This window comes from Bos mutus, chromosome 10 (assembly GCF_027580195.1).
Source record: "Bos mutus isolate GX-2022 chromosome 10, NWIPB_WYAK_1.1, whole genome shotgun sequence".
NCBI lineage: Eukaryota > Metazoa > Chordata > Mammalia > Artiodactyla > Bovidae > Bos > Bos mutus.
The window spans coordinates 50087265-50100775 of record NC_091626.1 but is presented as its reverse complement, the minus strand read 5'-3'; the positions used below and the strand labels follow the sequence as shown (position 1 = coordinate 50100775).

The following is a 13511-nucleotide window of genomic DNA, read 5'->3' as shown; positions in this document are numbered from 1 at the left end:
TAATGGGGGCTGGGAGAAGTTGAAGATATAAGAAAGCTGAAGCCTGCTATGGAATCAATAAAGGAGCAGAGCAAAGCTTTGGTGTTTTGCCTTGGGCAGAGTGGGGCTCTGTCGGCCCGGCGTGGGATTCCACCTCGGGACCGAGGGCGTCTATGGGGCCCCAGTGGCTACACTGCCGGGAGCCTTAGCGCTCTCCGCCAGTCGCACCGCGGGGCCAGTCGGGTGGGCAGCGTGGAGCCGAGCGGTCCGCGGGGCAGCAGCCGGAGCTCGTTTCGCTCTCCCTCCTGCAGGTGCGCCTGGAAAGGCGGACGCGGAGGAGCGGGCGGCCACCATGGCGGGCCCGTATCTTCCCACCGAGGCCTCCAGCCCGCCGCCCCCGCGGAACGGCCCTTCGCAGCCCCTGTGAGGAGGAAGAGGAGGTGGCGGCGGACGAGGCGCCGCCCCTTTGGCGAGCTTCCCGACCCGGCGGCCGCCGCAGGACCCATGGCGGATTCCTCGCCCGCTCCGTCCCTGCGGGCAGGCGGCCCCCGTGAGCCCCGGCCCTCGGCCCCCTCGCCACCGCCGCCGCACTCGCGTTTGGGCTCCGAGGCCGAGGAGGCCGAGCTGTCGCTGAGCCTGGCACGCACCAAGACCCGCTCGTACGGTAGCACGGCCAGCGTGCGGGCGCCGCTGGGCGCCGGCGTCATCGAGCGCCATGTGGAGCACCGGGTCCGCGCCGGCGACACGCTGCAGGGCATCGCGCTCAAGTACGGAGTCTCGGTGAGCAGGGCTGGCGGCCGCGGGCGGGGGCGCAGCGGCTCGGGGCGGGGCGCGCGAGGGGCCAGGCGTCGAGGAGCAGCCAGCGGCCCCCGGCGGCTCGGCCTCGAGCCGCTCGCCCAGCGCGCGCTGCCGGGACAGCGACGGAAGGCTATCCCGGGTGGGCGCATCGAGTTCCCGATGCCCTGCTCACACTCGGATAGGATCCGCCGCGTGAGGAAGGCCAAAGAGGACCAGGGCATCGGCACCACCTGGACCCAGATTCGCCCGATTTTCATTCCGGGTCATACTGCTATGTAATATTTCCTGAAAGCCGAACTGATGTGTGGGTTTGGGCAGATAATTTTGTTTTCTGGGTAAACAAGCACTATGATGAGTCAGGAAGGGTACAGTTGTTCCCGCCGGATGGTTCTGGTTCTATTGATTATGCTTCTTTATTTAGAAGTGAAATTACACTCCTGGGCTCACTGGCAACTGTGAATGTGACACCTGTCGCTAAGCAGTGGCCAAGAATGTGGTCCAGGTGAGCTGGAGAGCTGTGTTTATTATAAATTTATAAGTGCAGGTGTGCCTGTGCCTTGGGCCTATTGCATTACACCTCTGGGAAGAACATGGAAACCCGAGGGAGCATATTTTTCATTAAAATTACTTATAATTAACTCTAAACTATGTGATAGCCTTTTTACATATGAGTTGTTACCAGTTTTCACTGTTCTTCCCTGAAGCACCCGAGACAGCAATATGAAGAAAGGTGATCTTGTCTTTATCTTTCTCTGCAAGTGAAACTCTTTCTGGCTCTTCACCAGTGACAGAGACTGAGTCATCTCGTTTGCACACCCAAGCTGGTGTGTGTTTACCTGGCAGGTCCTACTGTCATTTAAACAGTCTGAGAGCAGGGATCTTGCTGTGCAGACATGTACCGAGGATTTCGTGCCGTGGTTTGTCCTATTCTGCCTGCTTGGGAGTTTCTAAATGTGAACATAGAACTTCAGTCCTTATATTTGCATTCATGGGGACTGGTTTGAGCCAGAAGAAGCAGTTAGGAAGTTATCAGTAGCTACACCTTCTGCTGAGGGCCTGCTGTGTGCCAGGCATTGCATTTGTCCTGTACCATCTTGTTCTTACTCAGTTTGATTTCCGCTAAGGCTTGGAGATAGGTGTAATTAATCTCCTTTTTACAGAGGAGAAGTAAGGATATTTTCCAGTATTCCATTCCAATATTCCAATGCTTATTCATTGAGATTAGCTTGAATTAGCACAGTGATAAAACATTTGCTTTGCTCTAGGTATTACTTCTGATTTCCATCCTTATTTTTATCCTAGTCTTATCAAGAGCTATCTTGCTCATTTTGATTCCTCCAGAAGGACGGTCTTTTCTCTGTGGTTTCTGTGCATCTTTTCTATTCAATACTAGGCCAGGCTCACTGTACCTAGGAATCCAAGATATCCAGAGAGTGTCATTTCCCTGACCCCTACCCACAGCAGTCTCTCTGCTCCTCATTGCCCTCCATGATTCCATTTGGGTTGCTCAGAGCTCCTGAACATCTGTTCACTGCAGTTCTCCACCTTTGATCAAATGCTTTCTAATCCCTGTTTTCGCTGATGTAGAGCCTGTTCTTGATAACTTTATCATCGCTTCTCATTAAAGTATAAGTCAGATTTTTTATTACCTTTATAAAGACTTAATTGTATGATGTTAAGCTCAAATATAGTGAATTGGGAACTATAATCTGTAACCACAATCTATTTTAGTGTTTCTCAACTGCACCCCTATAGATACTAGGGACTGGATAATTCTTTGTCTCAGGGGACTGTTCTGTGCATTGTAGGATGTTTAGCAGCATCTCTGTTCTCTGCCCAGTAAATGCCACTAGCACCACCGCCCCACTCCCATCTAGAAATTCATTGACATATTCCCTGAGAAACCCTCCCTCTTGGTTGAGTACCAATGGTTCTCATTTATTTTGGACTTTGAACTCCAGTTGATGAAATTTTTAGAGACTCTTCCCACTGGTTATAAAGAACTAGTAAAAGTGCAGATACTCACCATAACAGTGAAGTGATATTATTGCAGTTATTAACTACAGATGTTTGGATTTATTCATTGAAAATTGGTTTTATGTGGAAGTTAAAAAGGCAGAAAGGTTTTTCATTCCTCAATTAAACAGAAAGAAGTTGAGTTAGTTAAGTTTCTCATATTGATTGCCAAGATCACCCACATCGTATTTAAATTAAATTGCTTAAAGGAGTAGGTGATGAGAAATTGGAGATTTAGAGCTTATCTCAAACCTACTGGATCAGAATATCCAGTAAAGGAGCCCAGGAATGTTCCTGTTTTATAAGCATGGCCCCTTTTCTCATTCAAAATGCACTGTCCCTTCTTGGGATCTTTGAACTTGCTGTTCCATCCATCTGTGGGGAGCACTTTCCCTGATAGCTGTGTGCAGGGCCATGTCATAGCTGGGGGAGCTGTGCAGTCACATAAACTCCACGCTTAGAGGAATCCTGCAGTTAATGCTCTGCTGTTGCTGTCTTTAAATGTTTAATAATTTGTTAACAGTGGCCCCACATTTTCACTTTCCTTGTGCATGTGTGCTCAGTCACTTCAGTCGTGTCAGACTCTTCGAGACTCTGTGGACTGTGGTCTGCCAGACTTCTCAGTCCATGGGATTCTCCAGGCAAGAATACTGGAGTGCCATTTCCTTCTCCAGGGGATCTTCCCAATGCAGGAATTGAACCCATGTTTCCTGCATTGCAGATGAATTCTTTACCAGCTAAGCCACCTTGGGACCTGCAAATCATGTGGCTGATATTGGCTTTGTGACCTGCTCTCTCACTGCCTTCAAGTCTTTGTTTAAATATCTCCTCCTTGAGGCCTTCCAGGCCACTCCATGTCAAATTGCAAGCTTCCTTCACCCCAGTGCCCTTCCTCTCTTTCCTGTTTCGCTTTCTCAACAGTGTTTATAATTCATCAGAATTTTTTTTTTTCTCCAGCTTCTACCTTTCTGGTGATACACTAGTGAATAACTAAAAGTTCTTATCCTCATGGAGCTTATATTTTAGTCAGTGGAGACAGTAAGTAAACAAAGTATATTATATGTCAGGTACTGACAAGCAAAATGAAAAAAAAAAAAAAATTAAGCAGGGAAAGGAGATTAGGCTGGTGGCTGTGGCTGCAATTTTAAATGTTGTGTCCATGGAAGACCTCAGTGAGGGAAACTGAAACTACCGGGGATGAATCGAGAAGCTATTAAATATAGTTCAGATCTCAGACAGACTTGCTGGGGCTGGAATTTCCCGGGCTGTGCTTATCTGCACTGAGACATTAAGTCCCTTCCCCTAACCCAGTATTCTGTATTTTGCTACAGCTTTTTCGGTGATGCCAGTTCCTTTCATTGGGGGCAAGCCTGTGAAGGGAACTGACCAATCGGGCAGCTGCTGGAAACTTTTTGTTTCGAAGCCCTGTGTATAACTAGAAAGTGAGTGAGGGGCAGCAAGGGCAGCTATTATTTGCACACACTTTGTCTTTTTTGTTTACCCCCTCACAACTTCCCTGACCTCTACCCTCTCCAGACAGTTGTGCCAACCCCCCACCCTGTGTCCAGAGTCACTTCCTGTCCAGTTTTATTCCTAGGGTCTTCTCTTTGTCTTCCAATGAGCTGTTGAGCCCACTTGCTTTTTCACACTTCTCCTATCAGAAATCACCTTGCTGAGAAAAGGTGAAATGATTTTCATTTTAGGGGGAACAAGTGCGGTGAGTTAGAAATGTAAGTGTATGTAAACTTTTGTGTTTAGAACTTTAGCCCCTTCTGCTGTTACTGGAAATTGTTGACTTTGCTGGTCAAAGGGGAGAGAACCATAAATAAATGGTATTGCCTGTTGTAAGAGGTATGGTACTAAGGTAGCCCTTAGTAGCTTTAGGGTTTAATAGATTCTCATGCCTTTTTTATTTAAAACCAACTTTATCAAAGTATAATTTATATACTATAGAATTCACCCATCTTAAGTGTACAATTCAAGGATTTTTCAAGAGTTGTGCAGCTGATCTCGGGTGGCCTTAGCCTGCAGTGGCTTGGAGTGGGGCTTAGGTTCCCAGTCAGAGATTGAGGCCGGGTCACGGCAGTGAAGGCGCCAGATCTTAGCTACTAGACCAGTGGTCAGAGACAAGGGCCCTGACCCTTCGGCTTTGCAGAAAAGAATTTCCACGGAGACAGAAAGTACTGAGGCAAGTAAAGTATTTATTAGGAGGGAAAAAAGAGTACAGTATGTGTGGATAGACACATGGGCAGATTCAGAGGGAGAGTCCCTGAGTTGTGCCCTCGTGGCAGTTTGAATTATTTTTGGGGGCCTTTTCTCCAGTTTTCCTTTGGCCAATCATTTTGATCTGCCTGGTTCACAGTCCATATTTGGTGTATCTCAGGATCCACCCATGTGTCTGCACACATCGCTTAGCCAGGATGCATTCTACCCAAAAGGTGTCTGGGTAGAACATCCCTTGACAGAATTCTCCTCTGGCCTCCAAGGAGCCTTTCTGCGCATGTATGGTCAGGGAAGTCTCCTGACTTCGAGAAATATGTGGTCTGAGCAGGACCCAGCCTCCTCCCCTTTATTGTCCTGCTATTCTTGTCTTCGAGTTTCCATCAATAGAGAATGAATCTCCAATTGCTTTACTCTGGGGGGCCCATCTGCCTCTGGCCTTCCAGCCGTGACCACAGTCCAATTTTAGAACATTGCCATTACCTTGCAAGGATCCCTTACTCCCTGTTCCCTTCCGTCATCCCAGATAACCATGAGTCTGCTGTCTAATCTCTAGGTTTGCCTTTTCTGGACATTTCATAAATGGGATCTCATATATTATTCTGAGATAACATGGAGAAGAAATAAATTCTTTTCCTTATTAGCACATGGCAAAGGAGAAGTCTGATCATCACTAACCCTTAGAATTTAATAGGAGACAGCCAGGTGAGGAGGTTGAATCCAGCACTCACTAGGAAATGATCTTGAGAGAATCCTTTAACATTTAAGTCTTGTTTTCCTATAATGATAATAATAATCAAATGAGAGTTGAGTGTATATGAAAATATTCCATAAATGACACAATGCTGTGTTAAATGTTTATTATGTATCCTGAAATGTTTGGGAGGGTTTTTTTTTTTTTTTTTTTTTAAATGAATGGAGAGGAAGAAAAAGAAGCTTTGAATATTGCATCTCCAGTTAGGTAGGTGGCCTGATGAAGCTGATCCAAAATAGCCTTTGGGGAGAGTTCTTGTTCAGGCCCAACAGCAGCTACTGAGATCACTTTTCAGGAGACATTTTGTGAATTCAGAGTGAATTCACCTTTGCACCGTGTATTTACAGGGGAGTCATTTTAAACAAGTTGTTGATAGATTTGTTCCATCTGATTTTACCACAGTGGTCCTTGGGGCTGTCCTGTCAGCTCTTACTCGATTATTCCATAATCTGTTTCTTAGTGAGCAGATGGTAAATTTCACTGAGTCATGCTACTCAGTCCTGATTAGGAAAGACTTTTAAAATGAAAACATTTGGCTGCTGTATCTCCCCCTCCTAGTCATCTGCCCTCAGGAAACAAAGGGTTGTTCTGCATTACTCTGAAAAGGTCACACTTTCTATTTTCATCACTCATTGGGTAGTTGGAAATACTGAAGGAGGGCAGGTGGGAAAGGTGTAGAGTTTTTCAGCTCTTCTCGGATTGGATCGTGACTTTTCTTAGTTTTATGTGAGGTGAAATTCCCAGAACCTTAGACCCATCTAAGTTCAGATGAAAGTATAAAACATTCCAAAGCAAATTAAAATATTTCACTGTTTGGGATTATTTATATCCCTTGTCTGTGCTACTGCAGTTTCTTATATAACTGGGCTTCCTGTTTCAACTAACACCTCTTTCTTACCAATCCATTTTCCATAAAGTGGGATGATCTTCAAATCATTCTGCTCACTTCCTCCACACACCCTCCAATGGCTTCCCATCACATTTAAAATAAAATCCAAATTTTATTTATTATATGAGTGGCCTACAGCTTGCTCTTTACTCTCTACATTTCAGCCGTGAAATTTCAGCTGGGGCCTTGTAACTACTGTCTCTGGCAAGAATCCTTTTTTGTTTCCCCTGACTTTTTGCATGGCTGGTTTCATTCCTTAACTTTACTATTGGTTACAGAGTTTGGAGCCTATACTTGTAAAAAAAGAACAAGTTAAGATCAAATTAAATAGCTTTTAAAAAGAAAAAAACTTAATGCTGTTACCTTGGGGCAGTGACAACATGTTATTCATCTGGGATTGTTTATATGAAATTTTCTTTATATATTTTTACTTTGTGGGAGAAGTATTTTTTATTGAGAGAAAATTCCTACCTCCTTTTCATTTGCTGAATACATGTTAGGATCTGCCCTTGTTAGGATCTGCCCTTGTTAGGATCTGCCCTTCTCAGTTTTAACCAAATTTAATGATAGTTGCTAGCATTTTTAAGTGCTTCCTGTGTGCCATGCATTGTTGTAAATGTTTTACATGAATTAACCCATTTAATTGTCATAATAATCATATTATATAAAGTACTATTATTTTCCTTAATTTACAGAAAAGAAAACAGACATAGGGAATGATTAGAAAATGGTAAAGCCAGGGCCCTTGTTTCTGCTTGCAACCTTATATTAACCTCATTTATCTGTTTTCACCTTCAGTTTCAAATCTGCCCGTCCTTAGATTGGTTCCCACCTTGATGCCAACTGTGGATGTTGCTGATGTTCTTGATGCTGGCATCTGTGTGTCATCTTAGAATCTAGATCATCAGACTCAACATATAACTTAAATACTTGCTGGCAATGCTGAAATGGAGGTGAAGCAGTCCCTGACCTGGAGAAGCTCATAGACTTGTTAAAAGAGGCAGTTCTATTATTGCATCAATGGTACAGTGGCATGCACGAGAGCTGGGGGCCCAGCCCTCACTCCCTGGGGACTCCCTGGCTTTACCCAGCTGTGGACTCAGTCGCTTGTCTTGTGCTTCCTGTCATAAGCCCCTTGCCTGGCTATGATGGCCTTTCTTGCTCTAAGTGATAGATGTATCAGAGTCCCCAAAGACCACAGCTAGCGTACTCCAAGGTGTGGCCCTTGAGGGTTTAATGCAGAGACATTTGTAGAAGTGGGAATAGGATTAAGGGATTAAGGGATTAAGGGATGGTAAAGACGAGCAACAGCAGGGAGACATTACTCCTAGGCCTGAGGGCCGGGGGAAGGAGTGTGGTACCCGAAACTGAGGAGAGTGGGAGGAGTGGACAACGGGGCTCCAGGCAGGAACTCTGCCACAGAGGGATGCAGGTATGGGAGTCATGGTGTGGCCATGCTGCTGGTGGCCTTCTTTTGGAACACCGACTGGAATTCTAAGAACAAGGGGCCTTGGGAAGTGCAGTTCTGATGAGGTCAGCCTCCTGGGGTCAGAACAGGCTCAAGAAGACTGGGGTATGGATTGGAAGCTGAGGGTGGGTTTAAAGGAAGAAAAACCAACACAATAGGTAACTTACTACTGCTTTCTGGTTACTTCTCTGGGTTCATCTTTTAGGCCTATTTCTCTGCACACGTGCGTGCATGGTTAGTCATGTCCAACTTTTTGTGACCCCATGGACTAACCCACGAGGCTCCTCTGCCCATGGAATTCTCTAGGCAAGAATATGGGAGTGGGTTGCCATTTCGTCCTCCAATTTCTCTGATCTATGTTAATTATTAATCCATCCATCCTAAGCACTTAGTGTATATATCTTTGCTCGACCTGGGAAGCTGTAGAAATAACAGGTCTTGTCCTGAGGGAATTCACAGTTTATGGTTGATGTTCCCAGCCCATACTCAACAACCAGATCCTGGTGTTCCCAGCTGTTTCTGCCTTCCATCATTATTTCCAGATCACAGTGACTATTAGCAATTGTAGGCCTCTGCCAATAAGTATTTCAATGGGTGATGTATCAATGAAGTTCTTGCATTTATAAGTGACAGAAAACTCAAATTGAACTAAGCAAAAAAAACAAACAAAAAAAAAACCAAACCCCAAAATGTGGCATTTACTGGCTTATTACTGGAACTGAAGGGCATGGGGGTATTTGGGCTTCAGGCTTTGGTTCAGCACTCTAATGGATCTCCTCCAAGGTGACCTTGTAGTTAAGTTCCTTGTGGTAAAGGATGGCTGCCAGCAGCTCCAGACCCATCTCTTTCTCGAAGGAAAAATAGAAGTCCTTCACTTCCCGGACCCAGCAGAAGTCTCCTTGCATCTCTGAATTGTTCTGAGGTGGGACTGTGACCTGTCAGGACAGCTTGGGCACCGTGATGCTTCAAAGGGCAGGAATGAGTCATGTGTTCACCTTGGAGCCAGGAGAGGGCTCAGTGTCCTCGGAAGCCCTTGTACTGAGAGAGATGGAGGACGTGGTGAAAACAAGAGGCCCTAAAGGCAGACTAGGATATACCTGAACCTGCTCTGGACACATTTTCAAGTTCTTAAAGTGCCTCAAATCTAAGCCTAAACTAGACCAGAGACACTTAATAATTCTGAGATTTTAATTTTGTCTCTAAAATGTATCTGCATATGTTCTTTCTCACCCTTGCCTTCTCTCCTTTAACTAGAAACTAGAACATAAACAACCATCCTACACAAAAAATAAAAGATAGCATTGAATGTGCTATTTTGTGGATTCAGCTTATAGTTAGAAAGCAGGAGGAACAGGGTGTATTTTATTTGACTTATTTTTTCAGGCGCTTTGAAGTAGAAATCTAATTCTTTCACTCAATCGATTTGGCATTAAAGGATCCCAGAATTGGGTTCCATTAGTCATGTACTTTAATCTTGGTGTTGTATGGACTTCAGAGTCAGACAGAAATTCTGGCTTATACAGAACCATGTACACTTGGTCAGATCAGTCATCTCTTGTGCCTTAATTTCTTCATAGGAGAATGGAAAGTAAGTACCATTTACTGCTAAATTGTCTCTCCCTTTCACATCTATGTCTTTACATCTGTGTCTCTATCCTGTATGCATATTTACATATAAACTCCCATTTAATCCCTCCAACTACCCTGTGAAGGGTAGATGATACCTGTTTTATACACGAGGAAATAGGCATAATGAGAGAAGTAACAAATTTATGTTCAGTTTGTGTTGGTGAAGCTGGATTTGAAACCAGATCTTTCCCATCCCCAAGCCTGTGTGCTTAGCTATTATTCCAAGCTGTCTTGTTGACATATCTCACAAGATCAGATGGTGTAGTGCATGCAAAGAGCCTACTAGCATGGTGCAAGTTCGCAGGCTAGTTGGCTGGAGAAGCCTGCAGATGCATGATAGTGTGGTGTGATGAACCTAAGCAGGTGCTTCCCTGACAGTTCTGCACCAGCACAGCCGAGGATGCTGTCTGCACCAACCTGCATTTGGGGACCTAGGCATGCCACTTCAATCTCTTGAGTCTCCCTTTCCCCATTTGTAAAAGAGATAATATTGCAGAACTGTTAGGAAGGTTAAATGAGGTAACACATACAAATTCCATTTCCCCTTTCATCCCTACCTTACATCTCCATTTCTTTGGTTTGGAGGAATTCACAGGCTGTGAAAGAGTTTGAAGTTTTGAAACCTGTATAAAATTCTGGCTTCTGCATCTCCCCATTGCATGATGATTCCATGGCATATAATCTCCTTATTTTGTTTCTTTTATTTGTAAAGTGGATTTTCAAGTACCTAATCCATAAGGTAGAGAAAAATAAGATACTCCATGTAAAGAGCTCCCTACCTCTTTCCTTACCTGTCCCACTTCTACCCATTCTTCAAGCCCCCATCTAAAGTCAAAAGAGTCAAAATCGGAACCCCCACCTTCTCCGTGAGGCCTTAATGACGGCAGTCCCAGCCTACACCATTCTTCCTAATTTTTGTACTTTCTTCCTTTACCACCTTCTGTGTCCATTAAATTTACCAAACACAATTCTAGAGATGGGAAGCACTCCATAAAGAAAATCACTGCACTGTGTAGTTTGTTTAAATCAGATAATAGAAATGTTAAAATATGATTGAAATGTATTAAATAATTGCTAAATATTCTACATTTTTTAACTTCAGGGATTTAAGTTGCTTGGTAAAAGCTGCCTTAGAGGGGAAATAATACAACTGGGGAAAAGTTAGTCTTTCTTCTTATAAAATTGTGAAAGAGAATTTTCTGGCATCTCTTGAAATAACTGGGGGTGTCTGGGAATCAAGAATCTCAAATCCAGAGAAAGCATATTTTGCTCATGAGTATTTTTAGCTTATGTTGTGTAATAAGCCCTACTTTTGGATTTATTTATATGTAACTGTTTTTTTTTTAAACATTTTAGATGGAACAAATTAAAAGGGCAAATAAACTGTTTACCAATGATTGTATATTTCTGAAGAAAACTTTGAACATCCCAGTTATATCAGAGAAGCCTTTGCTGTTTAATGGACTTAACTCAGTAGATTCTCCAGAAAATGAAACTGTTGATAGTTTTTCTCATGAAGAGGAGCTGGTAGCGGCTGGGGAAGACGTCTCTCCTCTCAGCCCTCAAGAATTGGATGTTCAGCCCATGCAGCCTGAGGAAGTATCAGCCAGAGATTTTCTGCAGAGGCTGGACTTGCAGATTAAGTTATCAACACAGGCAGCCAAGAAACTGAAAGGAGAAAGCAGGTAAAAATACCCTGGAAAAATGTCAGAGGCTGAGTAAATTCCTCTCAAGATGTCCTTGCTTGGTCAACTTGTCTTTTTTTGCCTTTAAAACTAGATTTTAATGCTAGAAAAGCATTTTTAATGTATAAAGTGTAAACAGAGCTACTGCATTCTATATAAAGCATTGTCTGTTGCAGTGCTTTTATTTGTGGTACTTATAAAAAATTTACTTCTTTGCTTTAATAGCATAACTATCCAGCTAAGCAATTCTGGAGAGTGTCCAAGTAGACCTCTAGTTATACCATCAGAGGAACCAGTGTCCTAGAGAAGGCTTGTAAAATGCTGTTCTTTATGAAACTTGTCAAGGACATTGTCTATATTGGTTACCAGATGTTTCCTAAATAAGGTCTCATGTGAACTTTTCCCTTTATTCTTTAATTTGGTACTAAGGCAAAACTTTCTCTTATAGAATCGATTTCCTTCTTCCTTTATGATTCCTAGAATGACACAACTTACTGTGTTTTCTTTTTTGCCCTGGCTACCAGAAAGCTTGCAGCCAAAACTGGTCCTCAGTTCAACTAACCATTGCTGATGGTTAATGTATTTTGTTGTTATTTAGTTGCTCAGTCATGTCCGACTCTTTGTGACCCCATGGACTGTAGCCTACCAGGCTCCTCTGTCCATGGATTTCCCAGGCAAGAATACTGGAGTGGGTTGCCATTTCCTTCTCCAAGCGATCTTTCTGACCCATGGATTGAACCCGAGTCACCTGCTTGGCAGGTGGATTCTTTACCACTGAGCCACCTGGGAAGCCCTTAATATATTTTATCCTGCTTTTCATAGTCCTGATTTTTAATTTCTGTTTTACCCATCTTATTATATATATATGCCTTTTGTTGTAGGCACCTCAAATCCTTTTGACAAAGAGGTAGACTATTAAAGATACAAACAAATATAAATGTGAGTTTAATTAACTTATAATTTAATATAAATTTATATAGTATAAACAAATACAAATATATGATAAATACTATTCTTTATTCCAATAACTGAGACAGCAGTAAAATGAGGACAATGAAGTATACCTTAGTGTTTGCATTTTGTACAACTTTCAAGGCATGCACGATGTTATAAATTGATATAACTCCTACCCTGGATATTAAGTTGTACAATGAATATATGTATTTTCTGAGTACAATTTTTAAACACTGATTTATGCTGTGTTTCTTTTTTTTTCAGAGATGAAGAAGGTCTCTATACAGCTTCCCTTTATCACAGTTAGATGATCAGGGGGCATAATCTAACCTGGTTAAGAGATGGCTGGATCATAAAGAAACCAACAACAGATGATTCAAAAGCATCCTTTTGGATTCTCATAGCAATGGCACCCCACTCCAGTACTCTTGCCTGGAAAATCCCATGGACGGAGGAACCTGGTAGGCTGCAGTCCATGGGGTTGCTAAGAGTCGGACACGACTGAGCAACTTCACTTTCACTTTTCACTTTCATGCATTAGAGAAGGAAATGGCAATCCACTCCAGTGTTCTTGCCTGGAGAATCCCAGGGACGGGGGAGCCTGGTGGGCTGCCGTCTATGGGGTTGCATAGAGTCGGACACGACTGAAGCGACTTAGCAGCAGTAGCAGCAGCAGCATACATCTTTAAATCACAATTAATTAGTTCCAGCTACGGCAGTTGCAATGAAGTCACTAGTTTCCTCAGGCTTTCTATGATTTTCAGTCTTTATTATGGCATGATAGCAAAACTGTGTCTTAATGCTCATCACTTTTGCAGGTGGTGGTAGTTTTTAGACTAGCTTTTGTAAATACTAGCTGACATAAAGCCTCAAAGACTATTTACATATTCAAGCTGAAACAATGTTTATCTCCTGAGAACTCCTAATTATGTGAAAAACATGGTTGCTGTTTAAGTGATGCTGATTTTGCTATGTGTTTATAACTTAAGTGCTATATATATATATATTTCGATATGTATGACTATAAAGCAAATTTTGTCTGCTATTTTGTAAAAATAAACTACAGAAGCCTGAATGAGAAAATAAACTATGTTTTCATAATTGCGTCTTCAGTTTTTT

General features: G+C 43.1%; 1 protein-coding gene across 1 annotated transcript; it reads left to right on the top strand.

Annotated features, from left to right (window-relative positions):
* Nucleotides 1–381: 381 nt before the first annotated feature.
* LYSMD2 (LysM domain containing 2) lies at nucleotides 382–13493 on the top strand. Its single transcript, XM_070377898.1, has 3 exons — nucleotides 382–759; nucleotides 11110–11438; nucleotides 12657–13493. The coding sequence occupies exons 1-3, from the start codon at nucleotides 484–486 to the stop codon at nucleotides 12697–12699; spliced, it is 648 nt and encodes a 215-aa protein (XP_070233999.1). The 5' UTR covers nucleotides 382–483; the 3' UTR covers nucleotides 12700–13493.
* The last annotated feature ends 18 nt before the right edge of the window (nucleotides 13494–13511 follow it).